This window comes from Malaya genurostris, chromosome 3 (genome assembly GCF_030247185.1).
Source record: "Malaya genurostris strain Urasoe2022 chromosome 3, Malgen_1.1, whole genome shotgun sequence".
Classification (NCBI taxonomy): Eukaryota; Metazoa; Arthropoda; class Insecta; order Diptera; family Culicidae; genus Malaya; species Malaya genurostris.
In genome coordinates this window covers 253,679,562-253,704,515 of record NC_080572.1, presented here as the reverse complement: position 1 = coordinate 253,704,515, position 24,954 = coordinate 253,679,562, and the positions used below count along the sequence as shown (strand labels likewise).

General features: G+C 39.2%; 2 protein-coding genes across 5 annotated transcripts; one reads left to right on the top strand and one right to left on the bottom strand.

Moving 5' to 3' along the window:
• Window positions 1-221: 221 nt before the first annotated feature.
• Window positions 222-18,747, bottom strand: LOC131434671 (protein lingerer). Of its 4 annotated transcripts, XM_058601644.1 has the most exons (13): window positions 18,560-18,747; window positions 16,477-17,759; window positions 15,545-16,417; window positions 15,306-15,478; window positions 15,024-15,226; window positions 14,749-14,883; window positions 11,265-11,357; window positions 11,042-11,142; window positions 10,566-10,987; window positions 10,172-10,426; window positions 9,880-10,041; window positions 1,257-1,298; window positions 222-1,042 (listed from the first exon to the last, which is right to left on the bottom strand). In XM_058601644.1, exons 1-13 carry the CDS (start codon window positions 18,730-18,732, stop codon window positions 941-943), a joined length of 4,017 nt encoding a protein of 1,338 aa, XP_058457627.1. In that variant the 5' UTR covers window positions 18,733-18,747; the 3' UTR covers window positions 222-940. The 4 variants fall into 4 exon arrangements, with proteins under 4 accessions (XP_058457627.1, XP_058457626.1, XP_058457628.1 ...); XM_058601643.1 differs by having other exon boundaries at window positions 10,566-11,142; XM_058601645.1 differs by lacking the exon at window positions 11,265-11,357.
• A 5,429-nt stretch (window positions 18,748-24,176) lies between these two features.
• Window positions 24,177-24,881, top strand: LOC131434682 (small ribosomal subunit protein bS16m). Its single transcript, XM_058601664.1, has 3 exons — window positions 24,177-24,394; window positions 24,457-24,616; window positions 24,676-24,881. Exons 1-3 carry the CDS (start codon window positions 24,278-24,280, stop codon window positions 24,798-24,800), a joined length of 402 nt encoding a protein of 133 aa, XP_058457647.1. The 5' UTR covers window positions 24,177-24,277; the 3' UTR covers window positions 24,801-24,881.
• The last annotated feature ends 73 nt before the right edge of the window (window positions 24,882-24,954 follow it).

Here is a 24,954-nt window from a genome sequence, read left to right as displayed (position 1 = left end):
TTTCTTCTTCCAGTGAGTGTTGACATTTTGGAAATGGTGGGGTTTTGTTTCAGAAAAATCTCAATTAAAAGCATTGGTTCAAACACACGACACTCCACTACACAAGATGGAATTGATTACATATTTGATTCAACATTAATACAGCATCGTTCGAATGACAGCAGAACGGCAGAATTGGCAAGAACAAGGTAAATTTGTCATCGGCAGTCAGAAATCCAGAATAAAATGTTTACAGGTATATTAGAAATTTCGTCTCTACATTTAAATTAAATTATTACAGAACATGTTATTAATTTATGTGTTTTGTTTTTCTGCTTGCCTTCATACACGCGCTCTCTGTATACTTTTTTTTTACTTGCGCTTTTTACTATTGTATTCATACTTCTTACTGTTTCCGCGAGTAATTCGATAAGAATAACATTAAAAAAAAGATTTGAAAAGAAGATTTGCATTCATTAAAAATTAAACGAAAACCGAAAATACTCACTTGCAGCTGACCTCTGTAAGATAGTTTTTGTGTATATAGCATTCAATGAATCAATTTCTTTTCTGGTTTAAGAATGTATGTGTGTAAACGTGTATTTTTGCTAAATTCATTCAATGAGTTTCCCTTTACTTTAAATATCTTTTAAGTGTGTTTTGCAAATTTTTTATTCATTCGACTTCAGCTTTGACTTTTAAGTAGATCTTTTTCGTTTAGTTTTTTATATTATTTACCATCTTCTTTATCTTCTCTTTCTGTTTTGCACAGTCCAGTCTCCAATTTACCGAACAGCGTGTTGTGTACGGATAGCTTGCAGCGTTTACAGCGGATGAATGTGAATAACTATGCGTTTGTGTGTGACTTCATATTTGGATGAGTGTTCGGATATACCAGTACTTTTTATGTCGCTCCGAATGCGTTATACGAGCGTTTGGTTTGATGTGGACACGTGTGTATTTAATTCTGCGCTGCCCAATAAGTCGATGGTGAATAGCCTTGCTTGGTTGCAGTCTTACCCTGGCTGTTCGATTGTGGTCTCTGACCACTGCTGTTGGAATCCTGTCGATGATAATGAAAGAAAATACAACAATGAATGATTTGGAAGAGCAAGTGAACATTTCCAGCAAATAGTAGTAGTGCTAGTAGTAGTAGTAGTAGTAGTAGTAGTAGTAGTAGTAGTAATAGTAATAGTAGTAGTAGAAGTAGTAAGCGTCTACGGAAAAGCAATTATTAGTGTAATCAATTCTACATTACTAACAAAACAACTACTTACCCTCATCACACCACTACCACTATTAAAACTTCTATTGTCCATCTTCATTGCGTAGTCAGCGAAGAGAGACAATGCCGGCCCCGCCGATTTACGTTTCATTGATCGCATTGCATTTTGCGTGCGCAGAGGGGAGCGAGCGTTTGTGTGCATGTGTTAGATGGCGTGGATGAGCAAGTAGTTTTCAATGCGTATTCAACCAAAATCAATACAATTAACGTTTCGGTTTATTATGTGTGTTGTTGGATGGTAAAAAAAGAAAGAAAAAGAAAACCGAATAGTATAGAGAAAAAAAAGAAACTAAATTGCATGCAAAATATCTAATATCTACGGCATTTCCGAACAAAGTATTTTGTAGTATATGTAGCGAATACGAATTTCACGAAATTGTTAGAATAAGTTCCTTGGGTCCATAAATCCAAAAAACACACCCAACAATATTCATTTGATGCTGTATATACTGATCTGAAAGCTCGATTCCTGCGTGACAGGTGTATCTCGAGGTAGCAATATGGGTTCTCACTGTATTCTTATGAATGTCGATTTTCTAGCAATTCTATAATCTTTCTATAAAGAAATGCAAAAATTGTGTGTGTTGAATACACTGGTCATAAGAAAATGCAAGAAATGAAATGGTTTGATAAGCATTATCCACGGTCTGTCTCAAGCAAATCGAGGTAAGTGTTCGAAAAGGGTTTTCTGACACCGATTTCCAACCATTTAAACTCAACATGGTTTTATGTCTAGCGATCCACAAAAACCAACCTATTGTGACTGATGGTATGTCTAAAGATGTACAAACTGATGTTATTTACACTGATCTTTACTCTGCCTTTGATATAACCAAAGCCTTGGTATTACATTCCTGTAGTGGAATTTGACCTTCTGTTTCAACAGACTTTGCAGCCGATTCTTAGTGTAAAGAACCATTGCATGACTGGTGCTACGATACTACTGACACTACGAATCCTTCCAGGTCGGGGCTCGAACATATGACAACTGGTTTATCGCATCGTCCGAAATTCCGCAGGGTAGTCATCACGGGCGTTTACTATTCTTACTGTACTTCAACGACGTCACATTTTTTCTAAAGGGTGCTCGCCTATCGTTTGCTGATGACGTTAAAATCTATTATTATATCTGAGAAGCCCAAAAGATGCAGCTTTTCTACAACGACAGTAGCAGAGTTTCATCAAGTGGTCCAGACAAATGCTCGACCATTACGTTCAAAAGGAAAAAAACCATTTCATTTCGAATTTTTTTCAGTAGGATCCTCGATAGGCAAGACGAAGTGTCGAAAAGGTGCCTTGCACTACGAGCTACTCAAACTTTAGCTCCTTCCAACTATCATTTGTTCACAAAGCACACTTGCTGAGTAACATTTCATGAAGATGTGAAAAAAAGGTTTCACGACTGAATCGTTTCAGTAGATGAACAGTCCATTTGATGTGGTATCCGTGAGTTGGTGGAAACATAGAAAAAATGCACAATTTCTAAGACTCAGACTATCTTAAAAATTTCTAAACTAAATTTTCTCGGAAATTTCTCAATTTTCACAAACTAAGTCGCAAATGAAAGGTCTTATAATTCTTTAAGAAGTACTCGAATTCGATCCGGATCCGACTTCCGGTTCCGGAATTACATAATGGAAAATTTTTCAATTTTTTGAGTACTTTTTCCTAAGTTATGGCGAAAAGAGGTGCAAATTTTTATAAAACTCGATTTCTCAGCAATGGTTTTATCGATTTTCTCAAATCTTGATTTAAGCTATAGCTCTCATTCACCCCGATTCTGCAAACCGACGGATATGTGATACGAACGAATCTACCAGTGATGTCCGAGCTCAGCACACGAGCTGCTCTATACATGCAGTGTGTGCCTATTAAACTCGTGTGCTGTGCTTTTCAAACCAGACTCATGAGCGTGTGCTATTTGTGTAGTCCACCTACTGACAAGAGACAATATAGGAGCGGACACAGTGTGCTTAACAATTATATTATATTATTAAATAAAAAAAACGGACAGTCAACTCAGCACGTGAGCTAGCAGTCTAGCACATGAGTCAGCTCACGAGCTAGCTCCCCATTCCAGCTCATGAGCCAGCATCGCGAGCGGTTCTACGACTGTCTCCCGAAAATTATTTCCCAGAAATTAAAGCAACGAAGTGTTTCTCCCAGAATGTACCGTTCTCCAGAAAACCATATTCTCGAAGGTAATAATTAGTAGAAAGACACACAACAGAATGTACCATTCCCCAGAATGCCATCTCCTAGAAACTGTTTCCCCAGAATGGAAAATAATACAGAAACAACATAGGAACAGATCACCCGCAGAAATCACCTCTGTCTAGTTGCGTTCGTTTGCCTGGATTACCCAAAGCTAGGGGCTATCCCTCAGCTAAGACCGAACGAGTGGCAGCGAGGTCGGACAGCAGGTCATTAAAAACGATGAGGCGTAGCCGCATTAGACCTTTCAAAATCGCAGTTAATTAGAACAAATTCTATTAAGCAGCATGTTGATCTGTTATGCCAAATTAGCATTATGCCAAACAACCATTATGCCAAACGGTATTATTCCAATAATAATATTCTAACGACTAATGCCTTCGGGTGAATGGTTTTCTGGACTTTGGTAAATTCTGGGAATTTTTTTCTGGATTTTATTACTTTCTAAAGTTTGTATTTCTGGAGATTATTACATTCTGGGCAATAAATTTCGGGGGAAAAAGCTTCGTTTTTTTATGTTCTGGAGAATAGTTTTCGGGGAAATGTTATAGAATCATCGCGAGCTGGTTCTTCAAAGCATACGACTCTCGATCTAGTAACAACACGGCACACGAGCGTGTGCTTCAGACATCGTGTGCGTGTTTTTGAAAAGGTACAGCACACGGACTGTATGAGAGCTGGCTCGTGTGCTGGACCATCACTGATATCTACACTTTCGTTCGAGTACGAATTTAGCTTTCTTTATTCCGTTCGACTTGTATGATTCGATCGATTCGTTCGGGAACATTTGAATTTTCGAACACTAACCATCAAAGCTGTCAACACTACTTACACATTCTATATTATTTATATTATTCATTTCTTAGTATACGAAACCGTCACACTTGTACAAACAAATTAGAACGATTCTAAACCGAACAGAAGTAATACGTACGCAAGTCGATCGAGTAATGTTCGAAAATTGAACAACTCGAACGAATGATATTCAAGTTCATACCAAACTCGAACGGAATGCAGAATTGAAATTGCACATTCGATCGGAATATTTCGAATCGATCGACGTACAGAATAGGGGTGATTGTCTCAAAAGCTACTGTGCAATTTCATCCTAATCCTGCTTCCGTTTCCGGAATTACAGGGCGATGAGTGTCAAAACTTTCCAATCGTCATATGAAATGACGATAAAAACCGATAAGTATCGGCACGGAAGAAAAAACACAACCGTCTTCACGAACGATGCACACGGCATGCTTTGGCCGATATTCTACACACTATAAAGAAAACGAAAAGCGTTTTGAAACCACAACCGAGTCCATCGGCACCAAGCATCTTACATGAGCACATGTTTCCAATCGCGTTGAAGAAACCAGAAAGCGCGTGCAGACACGAATGTCTGTTACCGGTTCTGGTTTGGTTGAACATGCTGCTGCGGTTGAGTAAAATCATACGGAAGTGATTTCACTCAACCTATATGATTTTACTCCGGGTTCCGGCTCTGGAAACAGATTGTCAAAAACTCCAATTTGAAACTTACATCGATTTCTCATGAATTGCTAATGAGAAAGGCATCATCATACCACTAGGTGGATAAAAACAGGTTTTTTCATTGAAGTACTTTTAAGGAGAATTATTACTACAGATCATTAAGTTTTGCAATATATAAAACAAGGGAACGGAGAGGTTAGAGCAAATAAAAAGCAACCAAGTAAGTAAGTATAGTCTCTCTTCCGAATGTTGTGACACGAGCACAAGCGTTTTCCTTACTATTTCAGTAATAACCAATATTCGAAAAATGGTAAAGTATAGCACATTTCACATTGTAGTAAATTAGTTTAAATATTTTAGTAACTTAGTTAAGAAATATGAACGATTACGGGGATAACAGAAAATCTGTTATATCATTAGATATTTCTAGCAAATTTTCAAACATTTATTCCTGGTTAGAACTCTATCTATTGCCCTATTGTACCAATAGTCATCTCATTAGTAGAGTCGCCAGATTATTTTTTCGATTACTCGACTTTCAATCAACGAATTGTGATAAAATCGGATATAATAATTTTGCTTCGGCTCAAAGAAGTAATACCGTAGAAAAAAAATAGTTCGAAACTTGTTCAATACATCTGGTATGGCGACGCGAAAAATCCAACCGAATGCAATAATTTTCATCTCAGCCTAGGAGACAATCTATCGAACAGAGACAGCAGCTCTCACTCTAACTGATGGTTTTCGAATATGAGAAGATTACTGGAGCCATTACCCTATATATCCTAATAGCCAGTTGAGCATGGATCTGATAAAGCCTGTAAGTAGGATTTCTCTTAAATAGATCGGAACTTGTTTTGTCTGGGGTTTTGTAGCAACTCGCGTCGAGCTTCGTTCGTTGAAATCATTGACATTTTTGTGCACATCGACTGGATTATACAAACTGCACAACACAAAGTTTGGGAGGTTACGTATTTCCGCCATTGCAGCAGAAATTAAAATAGCAATCGGTACGTGCCGGGTACTACAAAACAAGTGAAGTAAAACTTTCTTTAAATGTCTATCAATGTGGAGCAACTAACGAGGGTAGGTTATCCAAAGGCGCCGAAACAACACCGACTGAGTCGGCCAAAAATCAATCGGAAGTGAATGCCTCATGCACCCTAACTCGTAACTACCGCGTTGAAGTATGCGCCTCAGTCTGTTCGTGCCCAATCGGTGAAAATGTTCTGACAATCACAATGTGCCAGGTCTGATGATTATGGCGGGTGTGGTAGGAGTTCCCAACCAATCGTAGAAATTGTTACTAGCACCACGATTCTGTATTTCGTTCGAATCGGATTGCTTCGATCGAATACGAAATTTTGCATTCTGTAGCTCGATTGGGTTCGAGTTTTCCATAAAAAGCATCACTTGATCGAATTACAGAATGCAAATTTTACTTTCGTTCGACGAAATCCGATTCGATCGAAATGCAGAATAGGGGTGTAGATCACTTTGGCTGATTGTACCGGAGCATCGCCATGATGCAGAATTACTTTTCCGTATCTTCGAATCGTTTTTCGATAATTGCGTTGTTCAAATCAACCATTTTGTGTGCGTAGCTGGTAGGTATCCACCCCAATTCTGAATTTCGATCGAATCGGATTATTTCGAATGAATGTGAAAATTAGCATTTTGCAATCCGATCGAGTAGTACTTTTGTATAGAAAACTCGAACTCGATCGAGATGCAGAATGCAAAATTTCGCATGCGATCGGAACAATCCGATTCGATCGAAATTCAGAATCGGGATGATGAACTGTTTCGCCGAGTTGAGGACGGATGTAGTAAATTACTACCTTCAGTTTTCACCACACATTGGTGATCTAAAATCACTCTTGATTTTAAGATCACTGTTCGCGTACATACTGATTTCATCACAGGTGATTTTATCAGGTGTACAACTTTGCTTCCGCCGATTTCCGATAAGTGGCTGTACCGGCTGAGGCTGGTCAAAATACATAGATGATAATGCCTTTAAAGTGAGTGTGTACAGTGCCTAACGAATTGTCATCGCCGTTTCAGTGACAGTTGTTCTTGTTTTCGTATTATTCACACTCGAAAATGTCTGTTTATGTGCCCAATTCTCGCCATTTGCGGGAAGTTTTACTTTTCTGTTACAATTCGAAAAAAAATGCAGCTGGAGCGCATCGAATACTCTCAGAAACTTATGGTGATTCTGCTCTGGGTGAAATAACGTGTCGGGAGTAGTTTCAACGTTTTAAAAATGGTGATTTCGATGTCGAAGACAAACATGGTGGTGGAAGAGAAAAAAACCTTCAAAGATGAACAACTAGAAGCATTGCATGATGAAGATTCGTGCCAAACCCAAGAAGAGCTTGCGGAATCGTTGGGAGTAAGTCAGCAAGCCATTTCAAAACGTCTCAAGGCCCTGGGCATGATTTAGAAAAAAAAACTGGGTGCCGTACGAGTTGAAACCGAGGGACATCGAGCGCCGTCTATTTGTACGTGAGCAACTGCTTCAAAAACAAATTCGTAAGGAGTTTTTACATCGAATCGTAACCGGTGATGAAAACTGGGTTCGATACGATAATCCTAAACGCAGAAAATCATGGGGAAAGCTGACATGCTACTTCATCGAAGGCAAAACCGAATATTCACAACGTCAAGGTTATGATTTGTATTTGGTGGGATCAACTCGGTGTGATTTACTACGAACTCTTAAAACCGGGTGAAACCATCACAGGAGATCGCTACCGAACGCAACTGATGCGCCTTAGTCGCGCGCTCAAAAAAAAGCGGTCACAATATCAAGAGCGATATGACAAAGTATTCCTCTAACACGACAATGCTCGGCCTCACGTCGCAAAAGTGGTCCAAAAGTACCTGGAAACGTTGAAATGGGAAGTCTTGCCCCACCCGCCGTATTCCCCAGATGTCGGCCCTTCCGACTTCCACCTATTCCGTCCGATGGCACACGGCCTGGCAGATCAACATTTTCAAGGAAAAATGGATTGCTTCATGGATAGCGTCAAAAGATGACTCCTTTTTTCGAGCCGGGATCCGAAAATTGCCGGAAAGATGGGACAAAGTTGTCGCTAGCGACGGACAATACTTTGAATAATACATCTGTAAGCACTTTTTCGCAATAAAGCTTTTAATTTTGAAAAAAAAAAAAAAACGGCGGGAGCAGAGTTGTACACCTGATAGTAAAAAAATGATCTGATTTCCAAGTGATTTTGATTTTGATATGATCATGATTATATCACGTCGAAATCAGTAAAGATTTAAATTCTAAAAAAAAATCACTGCTGATTCGATCGGAAATTATTGATGTAGAAAACCGTTTCGGATAATGATGATCAGCCAAAAGTACACAGAGGGACGAGTAAACTAAATAAATTAATAATTTTTGCATAATATGAGTATTGAACGGGTGGAATAGACATAAAAAATGCATTGAATTGAAATCAAAACTTTGAACTGAAGTTATGCATTGAGAATTTTGATCAATTCATATAAGCTGAGAATTATCAATTTTCTAACTTTCGGAAATCTAATTTTGTATACGCGGTAAAGAAAACAATACCCGACATCAGTGTTGGTGATTGCCGAAAATTTGACAGAAGCTGCTATATTGCTATCTATATTGTATACAACATTTTCAATCCGGTAGAAGATGCTACAAGAGCTCGAGTCTCTCAATGCATGAACCGTGAGAGAATTTTGCTACATTTCTTCGCTCCACTTCATACTCTGAGTATTTCATGGCCCTTAAAAAAAATTTACAGTCTGATAATGATCGTTGCTGTGTGGAATTCCCTAAGAGAGAATCGCAAGTTGACAATTATCGCAGAAAATCGAATCGATTATTCAACTTGATGTTTCTCATACTAGGTTGCAATATTTCAAAACCCTTTTATGGAGCATTCACAGACATATTCATAGACACAACTTATGCAAAGGTTATATGTACATAGTTAGAATAAGCGGCAATAGTAAAATGATTCTATCGCAGTTATCCACTGCCCATACAGAATCGGATCGCGAAACGAGAATAAGCGACCGTTCGTTGCTTCAGAGAGGATCCCCACATCAGCGTGCTAACCTTTGATTCTCAGAAATGCCATCGAGAGAAATTCGCTCTCGCACTGGTGTCAATTCTATGTTAAATGAGCCATGCCGGGTTTTTTTGTTGCGATGATTTCCGTTTCTCTTTGATGGCACTGATTCAATCGTGTGAAGAGTTGCCAGTGAACGTTCTTTGATACGATAAAAGCCATCCTTGCCCGACATATCGGAGCCTGGTTTTGAAAACATCATCTAATCCATCAGCAACGAGCACACAACTGATCTTAAAAAGATCAGATCAGTAGTGATCTTTATTGGGAAAAATTACAAGTAATCATCTTCGGTAGTGATTACGATTTGATGATTTTTTGATCTTGATTTTCTCAGCCCTGGATAGCCAAGCGACATTTTAAACTTGCGCCTCGTTTGGCCGGTCCACTCAATCTAGAAGCTATTTTTTTTAGCTCAGTTCGAATTCTCGCTTCTTGATTATGCCAAATGGGACGAAACTGTTGCATACATAAAACAAAATGCGTACACCTTTTTCCGACACAAACCCAGTAGTTTGGTGACATCAAACGAAATGATATGAAAGTTCAAAGTCCACAAAATGACGTCCATCATTTCGATGACGTTAGTTTCATTAAAATTAGGGGATGCACTCTCGAATAAGTAAAACGACGTTATTAGTATCTATTTTTCACTACATATACTACCGATTAATGTTAAATGCGACCTACGAGTATCGCTGAGAAACCGTAACGCTACTTGCTAACGTTCACGTTCCATGTGTAAGCGCATTCACTAAAGCGAATCAAGTAGCAGGATTAACTTTCTCATACCTGATGCATTGCTTGATGCATGTTGATATTATGATGAGTTGGTATCGTCGGAATATAGAGATGCTGCCCGTAGGGTTGTGCGGACGTTGCTCCCGCAGTCTGTGTTCCGGCAATGTTGTAAGGGGGTGGAGTACCCGAGTGAAACGATTGTTTCTCGTACGACTGAAAAGGAAAACAAATCAAAGCATGGCAATAATTTTCTAGAAACAACAATGTCTTTTTGAACGGAAAAAAAGAAACTCGCTCGTTCACGAATATGTTGCATGAGCAGGTTGAAATTTTTAAACCTTACATTGACTTTATTTAGCGCGACATGGCTTTTGCCATACATCGAAGGCGCAATATCGGAACCCGTTCCTCCAGCCGATTGTGGATTGCTAACCGTCTGTCCCTTGGACTGCTGTCCGACATTCGACGTCGGATAAGCATTCTTGTTGTAATCCTGCCCGGTTTGGCTCAACGTGTCGTATCCACTAGTTCCATAACCACTGTTGTACGCCGGCTTTTGGAATTGTCCTCCCGAAGTCGCATTCGTCGCCATTTGTTGCTATAGAAGTTGTTGAAGATTTTTGATTTTTATTGTGGCATCAAGAGTGTTCGAAGATTTGTTTGATAAGAGTACATGCAAAAAAGACAACAAGTAAAATTTCTACGTTCGAATACTAATAATCAATCTAACTACTAACAGGATATATTGCTGGGGTGCCATATTGGAAGCCTGTGGGCATCACATTGCCGCCGTAAAAATAAGCGTATGGCAGGTTCAACATAGGACCACCAGACCCTGTTTGTTGTGACATGGTACTTGGAACGTTACTAACAGGAGACGAGTTGTTGTCGGTTCGAGTGAACCGACCATCGGACATGGTCGAGTACGCGACGGAACCGAGGTTAGCGTCGCGTACTCCGCCCGCTCCGAGGCTCGTCGGTGTCTGATAATTCACATCATAATATCCAGGCACATGTCCAGACATACGCTGCTGGATCATTTGCAGATCCTCGTACGAGTAAACCGGTTGCTGGTAGAACGGTACACCAGGTTGAATGTACGGGTTGACCATCGGTATGTTGGGCACCACTCCGGTTCCGCTACTACTGCTGCTTTTAGCTGTGGAATTGGTCACTTTAGTATTCGTTAAACCAAACGATGGTGAACTCATACTTGTCGTGGATACCACGGAGCTGTTTGGCAGCGAGGAAGAAGAATTCGACACATTGTTGTTGTTCGTGTTGTTATTGTTGGGTACCGTACTGGAGGCAACACTGGAAAGATATAAGGTCAATTATCGTGCGGGATTAGTGCTTGAACGACATTATCACGATAGCAAATTAAAACAGGTAACGGAGGAAAAAAAGAAACGCCAGAGTGTGAAGCGCATTCTTACCTTTCAAATTGCGTAGATACGGGTGTGTCCTTAAGCTTCGAACTGCTAAAATTACTATACTGTCCGGAGGAGGTACTTGCACTGCTCGAGTACCTGATCGTTCATTGTTTTTTTTTCATCCGATAGTTGATTCGAGAGTGAAATTAAATTGGTGACATGATGGCAAAAGCAAACGACGAGTATGAAGTGTTAGCGAAAAAAAAAACAAACATGGAAAATAGAGAAATACAAATCTTGTTAGTTTAAAGTAATTTTATGTTTTTAAATAAACGAAAAAAAATCATGCAACTCAATTACCTGTAGCAGTTCGGAGGACATGTCGGTGTAATGGAAAACTACTTCGATATTTATTACCAATAGAATCAATGTAACGCACATGAATTGCAATTTCTTCAAACTCTACTTGAGTTACAACATTTACATTTTATCCCTAGTTTACATCGAAGAATGCCCGAACGTTTGTATATTACCATTTATCCACAAGCATAGGGGCAAAATCATCTTTTGATACGATTTGGCCAGGTGCCACTACTTCAAGGTGGTTATGGAGTGGTATTCTGCCAAAAAGTTCAAATTTGGCCTCAGGCTAATGAATTTTCCGAGTTGCTCGGAATATCTGCCAATCGAAAAATACTGGTCTATTATAAAGCAGCGACTCGACGAAGGAAAGTCAGTAAATGCAAATGAAGAAACGCGTTAATACTGGAACTGGACAAATGTACCCATCAAATATTGTAATTTACACATCTACTACCAAAATGTAGGTGATGTAGATACGTGTATCTACGATTATCGGTTAGCATGCGCGAGCAATTGCTACATAATCAATAGCTCATCAAAAAAACCTATTTTAATCTACCTAGTGGTGTAATGATGCCTTTCTCATATTACTCATTACATCATAAATATAACCGTGAAATTTGCAAAAACAACTGTTTATTGAATAGAAATAGGAAAATTTGTTCGGACCTAATCTCACAAACTTTATAAATCCTGTGTTTCGTTTGCTACCAACAAATATGACCTACAAATTGGAACAGTTTCGAACTGTAACTACGGAACCGGAAGTCGAATCCGGATGAAATTTCACAGTAGCTTTAAAGACAGTATGAACTTTAATTCAAATCAAGATTTGTGAAAATCGGTTCAAACATCGCAGAGAAATCGAAGTGAATTTAGTTTTAGAAGTTTTTCTTCTCTACTTTCGGTGCTCTCGGAACAGGAAAAGAGGGGACCAGTAGTGCCGAATTAAGTTTTCATGCCCAAAAACTAACAATCTCTGCAAACTAGAAGAATTTATCAGACAGTTTTATGGGATTTGTACCTGTTTTTAACCATCGTTCGTGGAAAAATACTAATAAAATTGGTAATTTTCCACTTATTACGCTTTAGTTCCGGAACCGGAAGTCGGATCCAGATAAAATGTTCTACAAATTTTTAGGCTACGCAGCATATCAAGTTGCATTTTTCTAATATGCCGTTTTTTTCAAAATAAGCGCTGCCGATACCCAACAATAGGACAAAAATATTTTTTCTTCTCGAACTAATTTTTATGGCACTTCCAACGAATGGTTTTCATAGATGGAATCGAACAAAGAATTGAGACGCATATAATTAAAGGTTGTTTTTGTTTAGACTGTCGCAGTTTTTTTCAATAAAACGCAAATATGTAAATTTTGACCCAAAATGAAATAGATGGGTAAGCATGTGAAACCTGCTTCAAAAGGAAATTCATATACCATATCCGAAAGAGCTTGGACTGAAGGCAAATTTCCCAAAGTTTCAATTCTTTAACTGCTGTATTGACGGAGTTACGGTGGTTCTATTGATTTTCATTTAATTTGATTTTTCAAGCAACCGCTCCACCGAAAAATTTGAAAAATATCAGGGATGTACTAGAGAATGTCAGAAAGATTTAATTTTTTTTTCAAGCTTTCTGAACCTGTATTTCTTGCATTAAAAATAATTAAAATTTTTAAATATATTTTTCACACCTCCGATTTTGGTACCACTCGGGACGAGCCGGTATTCAGGGACTAGTGAAATCAAAAATTGTTCGTATTGCGATGAATTAATACGCTGATTAAATTGAAATAGTTTTGACCCCATTTTGAAAATTTTTTGCATCATAGAGGAATTCTAAAAGCTTATGACCCTGTAATTCCTGAATCGAAAGTCGGAATCGGATAAAACTTACCAATTTTAATTTGAATTTTGGTTTATGACATTCGTCAAGGTCATTTGGGAAAACGTTTTGAGTAAACTTCTGATACTTTCGGATCTGGAATCTGGAAATCGGTGCTGCCGAAGTCTGTTAATTTCACCTAAGGTATTGTAAGCCATTTCATTGGGTCGACATTTTTGAAAACCAGTTTTTAGATATTTTCCGGGCTCGAAAACCGAATATTTATTTGATCTTCGATTATCTGCAAACCCGATAAACGCGATTAATTTTTGTGAAATTGACATTTTCACACTAATCTTAAGGCCTTTCATTCGAATCTTAGATGGAGGCAGCATAGGAATACCATTGAATCAAGAGATTTTTCGATACATTACCTTAACAAAATAATTCGCAAGCCTAACTTGTTTCCAGTTTTGGTATTTTGATGGAGGATGGAGGAAATCGGTTCAACCATCCACGAGAAAATTGAGAAATAATTTCACACACACATTTGCTGATCTCGACGAACTGATTCGAATAGTATATGGATGTTAAAAGTTATGTTGTCCAGCGATTATTGCTTTTTAGCAGTTTGAATCAATATAAATATGAAACTGTTTTTGAATTCGAAAGTACTGTCATCTTTTTAATACATATTCAAACGATAAAGTTTTCTAAAACGAATCGTGCTAGAATCGAAACGAGGCAACATGTCATGAAGTACAGTTTATTTTGTGCTTAGAAACAATTGCATACAACAGTATAAAAAGTTGCGTTTCTCTTTGCTCTCAAGCATCGCTTTATCATACAGTGCTCAAAACGGCTACAGCTGGAATAGGAGAAAAAGTCGCTTACACAAAAATGTCGAGTCTAAAAACATATTTTGTTTACAATTGTGACCGATGTCAAAAAAAAAACAAATAAAAATGACATAAAACTTTGTATAACTGGAAAAGTAAACACCCGGTCTCAAAAACATTCAATAACGTTCTGGGTGACGAGGAGACCATACGTTTGCGGCTAATTTGATCAAAATCGGACCAGTCATCTCTGAGATCTCGATCTCTTTGTTGATAATACACATACACACACGTAGAAATGTTGAAACGCCTTTGGAACCATTATATCACTCTTCAAGGACAATATATTGATGAATAAAATCGAAATCTAACCTAAACCTTTGCCAGAACCCGATATCTCAGGTTTCATTTCTTGAATTTGAACATATCAGCTGTTCAAAAACCTAGTCAACTGACTGGCTTGATAGATTCTAACAAAAAAAAACTCCACAACTCAACAATCAAAGCGACATTGACTTACCCCGTATTACTATTCAGTCCCGTGTTTCCGTACACATTCTGGGAACTGTTCTGGTAGTTCTGTTGCGAGGGGAAGGCCGACGACGTCTGACTGACCGGATACTGACTGGACAGATATCCCGCGTTGCTGTTCGAACTGTACCATTTTATGGCGGATCGGGGTACATAGAACGAATAGTTTTATTCACATGGAAAGATAAATAGAAAGAGGACCGACGATCGGGTAAGTTAGATACAAACTTACTAAAGCAAGGGTGTTCGAGATGGTTCTCTTACCTGTTGTTGCTTACATTACTGCTGTTAACCGGTAGGTTAGGATTAGACTGATTCACAGCAGACACACCAACGGAACTGTTAGAATTATTGTTGGGCACAACGCTACTTGACACATTACTGCTCGGTTGCTGATACGAGTTGACCCCGCTCTGATTATACGAGCTATAGTTATTGGACGACGCTGGGTAAGTGTTGGTGGATACCTGAACAGAACATTTAGCGTTAAGTTTCATTTTTTTCTGTAATTTTTGGTTTCCAGAACATACAAAAATACACATTTACCTGTGAGTTTGAATAGCTAGAATTGTTGTATCCCTGCGGCGCAGCCGAAGATGGATACGACGAGGTTTTGTTCGCCTGCGATGTAGAGTACGATACATTTTGATATCCACCCGAAGCAGCATTCGTCCCAGTGGATTGACTATAGGGATCAGTCTTAGTCAATTGTTCCAGTGCTGTAAAATGTTTCGTTAATTTATTTGGTTAAATGGTTACTATTCACAATCTGCGAATGAACTTACTCGAAGTGGTACTGTTGATAGAATTCACATTAACACCTGTACTAACTGATGAAGGAACAACGGTGGAACTATTGCGCTGGGAATAACTACTAGACAAAGGATCACTCTGCGTCGCCGTGAGTGGATCATTTTGTCCTGATAAAATTTGAGGGTTTTGCATGCTACTGCTTAGATTCGATTTAGGCTGAAGATTATTCACGACATTCGATTTACTCTGATAATCACTAACGTCCGGTTGCGTTGGCTGAACTGTCGGTGGCAATTGGACAGCCGACGGGGCATTCTGTTCCAAACTGTTCGCATTGAACTTATCCGTCACAGAAACACTGTCGAACGAATCGTCGGTGCCGAAATCAAGTGCACCGAATTGCACATCCAGATATCCAATGTTGTTTAGACTGTCACCCGGCATCTCGACGGCACTGGATGGAATCTTCGACGGCGGCGGGACTCGTGCCCGCGGTCGACGTGCCACCGGTGCCTGCTGCGACGATGAAACCTGTTCACTATAGCTGCTGCTCGACCCGAAAGTGGCCGGATATTGCACAGTGCTTGGAGGATACGTGTTCACAACACTCGGCTGGAGATTGGAATTCTGAGAAGATAACGTATTGAAATACTGTGATTGTTCTGCGGAGAGCGACGAGGAAGAGTTTATCTGCGGTATGTCAATAGTTTGACGCAGATGCTGTGTTGTACTGGACGTCGAGTGGAGATCTGGATACTGGACCGTATTACTGGCAGCGGCCGCTGCCGTCGCCGTGCTTGACACGACGGTGGTGCTATACTGTTGCACCAGATCAGTCTCTTTAGGCTGTGGTGGATTTAGAATCTGCTGTTCTAGACCTGGCGGGGCGGATAATTCCGTAGGATCTAAGGAAAACATATGATACATTAATTTGTGAAAGCATGCCAAAATACCGAATACTCACTCGTCACCGAAGTCGTGACTGCAGCTGGCTGGGCAGCTACCAGTGAAGGTTGCTGTTGCGTCGACTGCTGTTGAGACTGCGATTGTGGCGTAGGTTGAGATTGCGGTGGCGGCAACTGGGAAGTTGTTTGTTGCGGTTGCGCTGCTCCTTGCGGTTGCTGTGACACCACAGTAGACTGCGTGCTCGGTGTGAAGACTTTGGTATCCGACAAAGAACCCGTGTACTCCTCATTATCCCAGTCTCCCCAGGTGTCGGTAAACGCAGAAGATTCTTCCGGTTTGTTGAGATCATTAGAATTTGTGGTCGTTACCGGATCCCACGCGTCTATCTCCTGATGATCGGTTAACCGTGCTCCTCGATTTTGGTCCCGCAATCCGGGACCACGCGTTCCAACACGTGGCCCACCACCGCGTCCACCACGAGATCCTCCACCGTTGTAGCTACCACGGCCTGGACCACCATCGCGACCATCCCGACCACGTGGGCCACGTCCACCACGGTCAAAACCATTGCGATCCCGATCACCACCACGATCTCCGTCGCGGAAGTTACCCCGCCCTCCTCGACCGGATCCAACTCCACCCGAGCCTCCCCCACCGGTACGTTGTGTGTTGCCAGAACGATTTCCACGACGATCCTTGGGATCGCTGCTCGAGCCTCCACCTCCTCCGGATCCGGAGCCAGTATTCACTGCGCCATTATCCCAATCGCCATCACTTGGAGCTGCGTCGTTCTGCTCCTTATTCTGTGATTTGTTTTTCTTCTTTTTGGAAGTCGTGGCGAATGCTCCTACCGGAAGTGTTTCGAGAAGGAAAATCACCGCACGGTCTAGATCATTGTCGCACTCTTGTAGAGCACAGCAAACCTCTTCCTCCGAACGCTGCGTTGTTTCCATCAAATTCTGGATTTTCTCCTGTATCTTCGGATCATCCATACCGCTTTTGATGTCTGTAATTTGAGCAATGCGAATCTGTTCGGCAGTCGGTTGCTTGACCTTGACGTGTGTGGTTGTCTGGTGATGTTGTTTGTCCTTCGAATCACCACCTTTGGATCCGGAATTGTCTGTGCCTTTCTTCTGTTTCGGCTCACCACCACCGGAGTTGTTTGTGGCACCACCTTTCTGTTGTTGTAACGGTTGCTGCTGCTGCTGCTGTGAATCGTCCGTGCCAGCATTCTCTTTGTTCTCCTTGCTAGCCTTGGACTTGTTGCGGCCACCGCCACCACCACCGGAACGGGTTTGTGTGCTCATCTCCGCTATATATACAAATGTATTTACAAAGTAGCTATCGATGGGATGAGAGAACAGTCGTTAACCCAATTCACAAAATTTGGAGATTGACCGAAAACTATTCTAATTTACATGAATGCTTCAAAATTATGACCAGTGATACGTAAAAGTGACGCATTTGCATAGCGTGGAGTTTTATTCCGTTGTTGTTTGCCTCGACATCTTGATTATTTTTCGTACTCGTACTTAGTTACTTAAACCTTCCATTAGCATCGGCACCAAATAATTCAGATGTTGACATGAATTAAAGAAAGCAGTTGTCGGGTGTGTATTGGTCAGGGCAGCGACCTACCGTGAATGCTTTTAAGTTTTATCGTGATGATTTTGTAGTAGATCGTTTTCAAATTAATTTCAAAATTGCCAAATCACTACATACAAATTTGCTTAAACCAACGCGACGCAGTCAATTTTTAACTAATAAACAAAACACAAGCAAAAGCAAATAAAATTTACAACGAATCTACGACGAAGAATTTTTAATTTACAAATCACGATAACTATCAGCTATTATAAAACCAAAAATCATTAACTGTGAACACGATATCACTCGGCGGACTCATATAACGGCCCTGTTCACTAAAGCGTTCAGTGATGCAACACTTGGCTTAAATTTGAACTGATAAATGGACAAATACGGTAACGACAAACGGTAATAGAATTTAACAAAAAATATTGAATATTCAGTTTTAAGTGAATTTGTCCTAAGTTGAAATCACCAATAGAAATTCACATTTTCAGGAAAAGAAAACACCGTACGCTGCTACACAAAAGACAAATGCGTCCACTTTTACGTACCTACTAGCACAGCATTCAAAAGAAATGATGAAACTCGAAATTTGATGTTGATCTAAATACAGAAAAAAAAAACAGTAACAGCAGTGGGGAAACTCCAACGATGTACGGTTTAAAGCTTCCAGTTCTTGCTGCATTTTCTCTTCTTGCTTATACATATCCGAAATCAGCTTCATAATCAATGAAGGCAGCTCGTGCTCTTTTTTTTAGCTGAAGCAGTTCGCTCTTCCGGGACTTACTCGTTTACTATGCTGTGTCAAATCTGAATGGTTATGCCAACGATGACGGGAGAAAATCTCACCCATTCGATGGTTCATTTCAATAAAAACAATACATCCGAAATGATATATTTCCAAATATTCCGGGTCGTTAACCGTCAAAGTTTCCCACTACTGTTGTTTGAAGAAAGCGATATCTCTTGAGGCTAACTACTGATTGTGTCCTTGGAAATCGGAAGGGTAACTAATCGGATATCGGAATGAAACTAAACCGTGACTGGAGAATTAAAAAAATCGCGAGACGCGAGCAGAAATTGTTGGAAAAAAAGATGAACGATTACAAAGTCAGGACAAAGACCGGAACAAAATACAAGAGTGAATGAGAGGTGGTTTCACTGAGTCAATCGATTTTTGACTATTGACGAACACTATTACCAATACTGGAAGACACTAGAATTATTGTAAACATAAATCTATGCAATTTCTGCCGGATTTATTCAGTAGTTTTACGGGAACTTCCACTCACAAACTACGCAGGAAAATGGACCATGTGCCAAATTTTACTTTCTGCTGCCTGTGTTCACCGCAATCTTCTTTTACTTTTCTTGGTGCTTTTGATTATGGGTAGGTAGGGTAGTTGTCACAGCAGAGCGAACAGAAGCTCGTCTGTTTCCCTCTCTCTTTTACAGTCATGGACGCCATCATTTTGTCCGAAAGTCTGCTAATCTGGCAGGAGAGTGAGTTTGTAGGACACGAGAGCGATCATAATTCAACCGTGATGCCAGAAAAAATAGACCATTACTTCGAAATAAACTCGAAGGGACATACACTAGTAAATACATATTTATCATACTTCATGATTCCTACTCCAAGCTTATTCATCAAATTAAATATTGACTCGTTTAAGTCCCGCTGATAAAATCAGACTGCTACTTCAGTTTTTCTAAGAACGATAATTGCCAATATTTAGTTTTGTTCAATGGTATAGAACAGCAGAAAAGGATGCCTTGTTCACAGCTAAATTCGTGCTAGTATAACCTGTGCTATACTGATGTGCAGCAGAGAATCAAAATTGCAAAATTATAAAAAACCGATCACCGGCGTTTGAATTCATGACCAATCTAACAACACTGTTGATTAGAGACGAAGAGCGAGATAGTATGTGTGTCTCTCATCACCTCTTGTTTCCTCCTCAACACCGGCTTCAACTACTCACTCCGCATATAACTAATGCCCCGTTTACACTTCTGCTGGCTGCCAGCATGCTGGTGTCAGTGTACTGCCCTCTTAGGAAAAAAACGTTCAACGGTGGTCCTTCGTTGGTCTAATACTTTGGATCATTGGACCACAGTTGAACGTTTTTTCCTAAGAGGGCAGTACACTGACACCAGCATGCTGGCAGCCAGCAGAAGTGTAAACGGGGCATAAACATCAAGCATCCCATCAGCTTTCCACGATGACTCCACGACAGCCGTAGCCAGAGCACACGAGAGCGAGAGAAAACGTACTGGGAAGAAAACCTTACAAAAGATGATTCGCTAAGTAGAGAAAATGGGAAAGTCTGGTCTAGACGCGGATAAACATTTTACACTATTGCATCCAAGCTCACAATCACTAACTAGCGTAAAGTAGAGATATTACTTTCTTCTAACAATTAACGATATTTTCAACACCAAAACTACAGTTTTACAATGTAAAAATACAAAATGAAAAATTGTTGACTAATAATGATGTCCGAACGATAGATACCTGCAAATGCGCTTTAATACGCACAGCGGACGTTTGCTCTACCGTACTCTTTCCTGCATCACATCTACAAGCAGCGAAAAAAAGACCGTGAGAGAGAAACATTTGGTTCGCTCGTTTCGCCAGCTAGTGAAAAAGACTATACCCGTTTTTTTAGGGCGATCATACTAGTCGACCAAACGAGGGGCTCCACAGAATTTTATAAAACTTTTAGGTTAAATCTGAAAGAATTTATTTACAATATTAGCAACTACAAATTATAGTACGGAACACATTTTACGTTACGTGGTATACTGTTAGGGTGATAGTGTTCCTAAACGAATTTTGAAAATATTCTATGATCAATTTTCTAAGCTAATCGAATAAATTATATGCCGTTTTTGTTGTTTGCGCTGCACTGGTGTATTGTAGCAACGACTCTACTCACTCCAATTTGTGTCTAATCAAGGCGTTCCTTTTACCGGTGTAGTGCCACTGTTGAAAACAAAAACGATTATCTACACGTCGCTAATTTTAAGTATTTGCACTCGGTAGAGGAATTGTGAGTGGGAACTTAACAGCAAAACAGTCTTACTCAACGGTTGAGTTTTGTTCTGTTCGACTTCAGGTTGAATGTGATTTACCTAATATTAAGTTCTTGTATTGAACTTGGGTAGGGTAGTTTTGCTCTTCGTTTTCTGACTACAATCGAAATAGTAAAAAGAAGGCGACATTTGAAAAAAAAAACTATTTAATCTGATAAATTATGACTACGATATTATCGATGAACGTAGGGTGGGCAATGCATGAATTGGCGTAGCAATAGCCTGCGCTCATGTTATTCTGCGTATGATATTCAAGCTTATTGGGTAACACTTTTTAATAAGTTGCATGACATGCTTTGTGACTGGGTTTTTATTAATGTTTTTATTTTCATTATAAAAAATATTAGTCACAGTATTTGCTACCTTTGTTGATTATATTACTCCACCACCACGAATACATCACAACTATTGATTCACTTAACAACAGAACATCAAATTGCAAGAGGTTAGTTTTTTATTGAATTTCAACCACCCTAAGCGCACTGAACATTTCCAGAAAGGTTCAGTTTTTGTTCATAGGTGAATTTATTCATCATGTCATCTGCAAAGGGTTGAGATATAATGGCTATAAAGGTTCATTAAAATCTTCTGTTCGAGAATCAGTAGTAAACTTTACGTTAATGAGCTTTCTGATCAATGATTTTTGTCTGAAAATAACTGGCGAAAAATAGCGATTTTCGAAATTTTCATTTTTCCCAAAATTGTTTATTCGTATGAACAATGAATAATCGGCATTATAGGATAACGTGCCTGTATAAAGGACAAAAATCGATATTAATAGTGATAAATCAGTATACCTGGCAGGACATCGCTCATCATCACGATAGTAAATGGACAGGTGGCGTGATTTTTCAATGTGTAAGTGCGGTTGTCAATTTTTAACGAGTGTTTATATTTCTCGGTTAATTTTTCAAAAGAGCGTATAAGCACAGACTAACAGACATGACAGTATGAGTAAATTCTTATAAAAATAATTTTTCGTAATGCACTAGTTCCACCTATATTGTACTGCGCGAACTATTTACTATCGGTACACCCCTTGTGTTACGTAAAAGTTTTTTTACTAGTTGGTTTCCCCTCGTTTGTCAACACCGATCAGCTGCTTGCAGGGATGCCTGATTTCATCAAAATTGTTGAAAATGAATCGTCACAATAAATTATTGGATTACGTTGATAATATATTTAACTTTTTCGCGATGTTGGAAGGTAACCATTTATTTGACTCAACGTTGTTTATCTAGACTATTTTTTAATGTGTTGGTAGTTTTCACCCGAAATTAAGTGGCGGCAGACCAGAAGCAAGTGAATATTGTAACAAAACGGGTTCGATTTTGTATTGCGTTGGAGGATGAGAAGTAGGCATAATTCTGTATATAGTTTTGGCAATATGTATTAAATCTGTATCCTGCATGAAATTCGCATGGACGTATACAAATCAATACATTACAGGTAATTCTGCATGAATGGCAACTCTGTTGGTAAATGAAAAAAATAAACACAGTATAGATGACAGACAGGATGTTTTTGATAGGGTAACGTGGCGCCATCATGACACATGTGAGTACTGTCCCAAATAAAGGAATATTCGAAATGACCGTTAAAATGATTGAAGAATCTAATTTGAGTGTCCTGTCTGTTAGTCTGTGGTATAAGCACAGACTAACAGACATGACAGTATGAGTAAATTCTTATAAAAAAAATTTTTCGTGATGCACTAGCTCCACCTATATTGTACTGCGCGAACTATTTACTATTTGTACACCCCTTGTGTTATGTAAAAGTTTTTTTACTAGTTGGTTTCCCCTCGTTTGTCAACACCGATCAGCTGCTTGCAGTGATGCCTGATTTCATCAAAATATTTGATAATGAATCGTTACAATAAATTATTGGATTACGTTGATAATATATTTAACTTTTTCGCGATGTTGGAAGGTAACCATTTATTTGACTCAACGTTGTTCATCTAGACTATTTTTTATTGTGTTGGTAGTTATCACCCGAAATTAAGTGGCGGCAGACCAGAAGCAAGTAAATATTGTAACAAAACGGGTTCGATTTTGTCTTGCGTTGGAGGATGAGAAGTAGGCACAATTATGTATATAGTTTTGGCAATATGTATTAAATCTGTATCCTGCATGAAATTCGCATGGACGTATACAAATCAATACATTATAGGTAATTCTGTATGAATGGCAACTCTGTTGGTAAATGAAAAAATAAACACAGTCTAGATGACAGACAGGATGTTTTTGATAGGGTAACGTGGCGCCATCATGACACATGTGAGTACTGTCCCAAATAAAGGAATATTCGAAATGACCGTTAAAATGATTGAAGAATCTAATTTGAGTGTCCTGTCTGTTAGTCTGTGGTATAAGCAAGTGACAGTTTCTCTTTGTTTACTTTCTCTTATATTAATTACCAAGCGGTTTCCACGTTTATCCCTCAACACTTTGCATGAAATGATACCCGAAACTTTCGACTTTCAAACAGAATAGTGATATCAAGAAAATCTTTTTAATCACATCACAATAATCGAAAGAGAGAGTGATTAAAGAGAAACTGTCACTTGCTTATACGCCCAAATGAAAAATCAACCGAGATTTACCAAGAACGAAATACTTGATAACTTAGACAGTTCGACGTGAACATTTCATAAGGTCACATAAACGAAAAGAGATTCCCTTCGTTTGCTTTCTCTTCTGTTAATAAGCTTTGTGACAGTATCGGATATGTAACGAACAATTGAATAATAACGCAGATATAATCGAAAAAAGTAAACAAAGAAAATCTGTCAATTGTTTTTAGGCCCTTTTGAAATGTATACGTCGAATTAAACTAAATATCCGAAACACTACATATTAAGCTATGTTTTGTTCCAATGTTTACTTGAGTCTATCCCGGTGCCATACTAAATTTCATGAGAAAATTACAAACACAGCCAAAACCACCCTATCGCACCACCACTGTTAATTATACATGGTGTCCAATCGTGACCCCTCGCAGCTGTCATGCAATGTCGATTTATGCGCGATGTGACTGTTTTCCTTCTCGCGTTTTGTTTTCTACGATCGTTACGTAAAATCTGACAGTTGCTTATTGTGCCGATATTCAAAATAAATCAAACATTCATACATAGCGAATTTTCTACTAAATTAGAACTATAATTAATAATGCCTCTTATTCCGGCTAGTGGGACGGGTCGGTTTTGGGCTCGATCGGCTAAAATAATTAGATTTGCTCGCCAAGGGTGTACCAACAGGCCTTTTTACCACATTGTTGTTATGGAGGTATATTATGAGAATTAAATATTACAAGACGATCATCGAACTGTTCTTTTCGATTTCCACAGCGACGGAAAGATCAATATCAACCGGTGATTGAGCAAGTCGGCACATTCGACCCCATCCCAAATGAACACAATGAAAAATTGGTTTCGTTTAATTTCGAGCGCGTGCGGTTTTGGCTAGGCAACGGAGCTCATCTTTCAACACCGGTGGCAGAACTATTAGGTAATGCTATCAGCAGGTGCTAACTGAAACATATTTATAGAAAATGTTCGAATTTTTAGGTATCGCTGGTTTACTTCCTGTTCATCCACGTACGTACATGACAGCGTGGAGGAATCGTCAAGAGACAGCTAAATTGGCTGAAATCGATGCCGCCAAGAAGGACCCCGAAAACAGTACGGATTAATTGCATTATTTAAAATAAGCCTAATATCGTTAACATTTGAAAATTAGAGTCACAATAAAATAGACACAAGTTTCTGAACAATGCAGACTTTTCATAAACAAAGATATGTTTGAACGTTGCATCATTCCAATGAACTTTACGATCTTTGGTTCAC

Coding starts and splice junctions, on each gene's coding strand:
- LOC131434671 (XM_058601643.1), bottom strand. CDS start 18,732: ATGAAGCTGATTTCGGATATGTATAAGCAAGAAGAGAAAATGCAGCAA. Junction 15,227..15,305: donor CTAGCTATTCAAACTCACAG/GTAAATGTGTAT, acceptor TGTTCTGTTCAG/GTATCCACCAACACTTACCC. Junction 11,358..14,748: donor GGACTGAATAGTAATACGGG/GTAAGTCAATGT, acceptor ATGAACGATCAG/GTACTCGAGCAGTGCAAGTA.
- LOC131434682 (XM_058601664.1), top strand. CDS start 24,278: ATGCCTCTTATTCCGGCTAGTGGGACGGGTCGGTTTTGGGCTCGATCG. Junction 24,395..24,456: donor ACCACATTGTTGTTATGGAG/GTATATTATGAG, acceptor CGATTTCCACAG/CGACGGAAAGATCAATATCA. Junction 24,617..24,675: donor ACCGGTGGCAGAACTATTAG/GTAATGCTATCA, acceptor TCGAATTTTTAG/GTATCGCTGGTTTACTTCCT.